Consider the following 4,405-nt stretch of genomic DNA (forward strand, 5'->3'; position numbering starts at 1 on the left):
CGCGCTACATCGGAATGTTCGCCATCCACCAGGTGTTGCAGAAATGCCGTGAATACAACGTGCCCACTAGGGCAGTTCAGACTTCAAACGTGTTAAAAATTCAAAGCTCCCATATGTTTATTACAATCCTTGGTGCAAAACTAGAGTCCTGTCAAATTTTCAGCCATTTCGGTGGTGATTTAATGGTGGCCCAAGAGCAAAATAGGTTTGTATGGGAATTACTATGGAGAATTTTCAAAAAAAATTCTACGCGTTGTGGAGCATTCACACATGGATAAAGTCATAGGGTCAAAGTCAAATTGAATTCTTCAGATCTCAATGATGAATGTTGTCGAAAACTGTAACTCATTTCGACTCACGAGACAAAAGTTATTAATCAATATTCATCTATGCATGCTGGAACAAGAGACCACAGCTCGACCGACACGCTTGACACGCAATCATAGTATGCGAGTTAGCTTCTTGCACATCTTGCAGGACATCGTGTAAGAAGATGCGCATGCGAGTAAGAATTTGTTTAACCCTAAAAGGGGCCTCAGTTTCGTCACCTCGCTGAGTGTGTTCCATCAAAGACGAGCTCTGGAAGGCGCCTGGGGTCCAATGGACCCCAGGTATCCCTTTTAGGGTTAATATCTTTTTAGCCGATTGTCGAAATATGTTCCGGTCTTCGCAACATTCATCATTGAGATCTGAAGAATTCAATTTGACATTGACCCTATGACTTTATCCATGTGTGAATGCTCTACAACGCGTAGAACTTTTTTTTGAAAATTCTCCATAGTAATTCCCATACAAACCTATTTTGCTCTTGGGCCACCATTAAATCACCACCGAAATAGCTGAAAATTTGACAGGACTCTAGTTTTGCACCAAGGATTGTAATGAACATATGGGAACTTTGAATTTTTAACATGTTCGAAGTCTGAACTGCCCTAGTGCCCACGCATCACTTGTTCATCGATTTCAAATCGGCGTATGATACAATCAATCGAGAACAGCTATGGCAGATTGTGCACGAATACGGATTCCTGGATAAACTGATACGATCGATCAAGGCGACGATGTATCGAGTGATGTGCGTGTGATGGTCTTTCGTGCTTGCTGTTCAACATTGCTTTAGGGTGTAATAAGGAGTGCAGGGATAAACACAAGTGGGACGATTTTCACGAAGTCTGTTCAGCTGCATGGTTTCGCTGATGATATTGATATTATTACTCGTAAATTTGAGACGATGGCAGAAACGTACATCCTACTAAAGAGTGAAGCCAGGCGAATCGGATTAGTCATTAATGTGTCGAAGACAAAGTAAATAATGGCAAAGGGCTCCAGGGAGGAATCAGCGCGCCCGCCACCTCGAATTTATATCGATGGTGATGTAATCGAGGCGGTTGAAGAATTCGTGTACTTGGGCTCAATGGTGATCGCCGACAACGACACCAGCAGAGAAATTCAGAGGCGCATTGTGGCAGGAAATCGTGCTTACTTTGGACTCCGCAGAACTCTACGATCGAATGAAGTTCGCCGTAACACGAAGTTAACCATCTATAAAACGCTGATTGGACCGGTCGTCCTCTATGGGCACGAAACATGGACCCTACGTGCAGAGGACCAACGCGCCCTTGGAGTTTTCGAACGGAAGGTGTTGCGTACCATCTACGGCGGAGTGCAGATGGAAGACGGGACTTGGAGAAGGCGAATGAACCACGAGCTGCATCAGCTGCTGGGAGAACCAACCATCGTCCATACCGCGAAAATCGGGAGGCTACGGTGGGCGGGTCACGTCATCAGGATGTCGGATAGCAACCCGACTAAAATGGTTTTCTAGAGTCATCCGACCGGTACAAGAAGACGTGGTGCGCAGCGAGCTAGGTGGAGGACCATCTGCGGACCCTTCGCAGAGTGCGGAACTGGAGACAAACAGCTATGGACCGGAAAGGTAAGTATTGAAAAACAACCAGATTAGTCGACGCACCGAAATCTGAATTTTCAAGTCGAACGAGAAATCTGTACTGCTGTTCTGCCGTATGCAGCATAGTTGTCCCATGTTAATAGGGGTTCCTACAGAACATGGGACAACTATGCTGCAAACGGCAGTGTGCGCCAGTGATACTTGGTCTGTATCAGTGGAGAACACTCAACGGCTGTTGGTCTTTATCAACAGATGTATGCAGTATATCATTCGTGCATGGCGGCTTCACAATTTGATCTCCAACGTGGAGCTTCATCGTTGATGTCATCAAAAGCCGATAGCAACAGAAATTCGAGAGCGACAGTGAAGGTGGGTCGGCCACACTCTACGCAGGAGCGGGAACAAAATCTGCAAACAAACGTTAAATTGGAACCCAGTAGGACATCACAGCAGAGGCAGACCCAGAGGCCCATGGAGGCGCAACCTCAACAACGAAATCAAGCAAGTCGATAGAAATTTGACCTGGCCACAGGTTAAGGCGATGGCTGATAATCGCCCAGGACGGAGATCTTTTAATTCGGCCCTCTGCACTACCATGGATGCTAAGGACTATAAGTATCATCACACGATCTCACATTTTTCTAGACTTTGCGGAAGTCATTGATCATCTCACTACTGGTATCAAAATACACAATAATGTATTGCAAGATATTTCGGTAAATCCATCTCACCGTTATTAAAACATTGATAATTTTGATCTAGCTTTTATTAAACCAAATTCAGCACGGTCAACTTTTCCAGCAGTCCTGAACCAAGGGGGCAACCTTTGTAGACTTCAACACAATCCGTCCCGTTTAGGCCATGTTGCCTTGCTTCCATGTAAATTTCATCCAAATGCTCCGCTTCGTATGGTCTGAAATATCAATAATTGCACAAAGTTACGATTCTGTATTCCACAAAACTATCTCACTACTCACGTAAACATCACGTCCATCAGTTCTCCAAACATTCCACTATGATTGAGGGGCGTTTCGGCAATCTCACATATCGTCCTTAGGACACAATCACGCCCATCGGTACCACCGTAGTCGAACATATTTTCGATGACCTTATACAGCTGGATGCGGCTCTTGTCCACGTATTCGTTGTTAAGCCGGTTCTTGAAGATGCTGCTCGGAACGGGCCAAATGATGGTGGCCGGAATGGCGTAGTTGGCCTGTAGATTCACCGCCAGATTGCAGTTCCGGATCAGTTTGTAGTGGTTGACTTGGATCGGGAAGAGAGCACCAATGACCAATTTGGCAACTCCACCGTTCGGGCTGAACGACAACCATCGTTTGGCGCGCTCATGGAGGTCATCAATTGGTTCCGTGTGATTCGCGTGGCAAGATTGTAGCAGCAGTAGAAGACACAAATATTTGACGAGATTACTCATGGTTTGGCGTCACCTGGCAAAATACTTTTGACTGCACAAAGAACTAATCAAGCAAATATATTGATTTTATCGTTATGAGTATCCGACTGTTTTTAAAGCTATCTTAACATATCTAGTGGAACTAGTGCCCGCACTCAAGTACAAGAACCAAGCGTAAATTTTAAACTGTTTGAATTCAGTTATTCGACAGTTTCCGACGTAACTGTGTTTTGAGCTTTTCACTTTTGATATGACTATAGAACATATCACTGCGTCAGGTGCCGATAGCCCCAGTGGAGCCTCTTTTGATTATACCGCGATAATTTGTGAAAATCTTAGTTTCAATCGGTGCGTGCTGCGTAGGTCAGGCGTCATAGTCACACTTGGCGATTTGGTGTTAATTATTTACGTCTCTGCACTACATACTGGAGTGGGTTGGATAGAGATGTGGTCATCTCACTTTCTCCGCGTGTTTTAACACAGTTTAATTGAACCATGTGAGATTGATCAACGTAGACTAGACTAGACGAAGGGCTCGTCAGTTGTGTTATTTGTGTTGCTTTGGCTGATTGTTGAGACGACTGACGAGTTGGCAGAGTCATTCCTCTATGGTTGGCTTTTCGGTCAGGGTTTATAGTTTATCCTCATTTATTTAGTTAACATCAAATTTATGATAATACTGAATCAACAATTTGCCGCCATAATGCTTGATTTGCAGCTCCAGCTCTCCAACCTCGGTCACGCCCAACACTCGCCAGATCACGCTCCACCTGGTCCGCCCACCGTGCTCTCTGCGCTCCACGCCTTCTTGTGCCAACCGGATCAGTTGCAAACACCAGCTTTGCAGGGTTGTTGTCCGGCATTCTTGCAACATGCCCTGCCCACCGTATACTTCCGGCTTTGGCCACTTTCTGGATGCTGGGTTCGCCGTAAAGTGCAGCAAACTCGTGGTTCATCCTTCTCCGCCACACACCGTTCTCCTGCATGCCGCCGAAGATCGTCCTAAGCACTCGTCGCTCGAAAACTCCGAGTGCTTGCAGGTCCTCCTCGAGCATCGTCCATGTCTCGTGTCCGTAGAGAAC

General features: G+C 45.7%; 1 protein-coding gene across 1 annotated transcript; it reads right to left on the bottom strand.

The window, feature by feature from the left end:
• Positions 1-2,657: 2,657 nt before the first annotated feature.
• On the bottom strand, positions 2,658-3,444 carry LOC109405890 (uncharacterized). Its single transcript, XM_019678945.3, has 2 exons — positions 2,887-3,444; positions 2,658-2,822 (listed from the first exon to the last, which is right to left on the bottom strand). Exons 1-2 carry the CDS (start codon positions 3,342-3,344, stop codon positions 2,678-2,680), a joined length of 603 nt encoding a protein of 200 aa, XP_019534490.2. The 5' UTR covers positions 3,345-3,444; the 3' UTR covers positions 2,658-2,677.
• Positions 3,445-4,405: the final 961 nt, after the last annotated feature.

The sequence above is a fragment of the Aedes albopictus genome, chromosome 2 (genome assembly GCF_035046485.1).
Source record: "Aedes albopictus strain Foshan chromosome 2, AalbF5, whole genome shotgun sequence".
Taxonomy (NCBI): domain Eukaryota; kingdom Metazoa; phylum Arthropoda; class Insecta; order Diptera; family Culicidae; genus Aedes; species Aedes albopictus.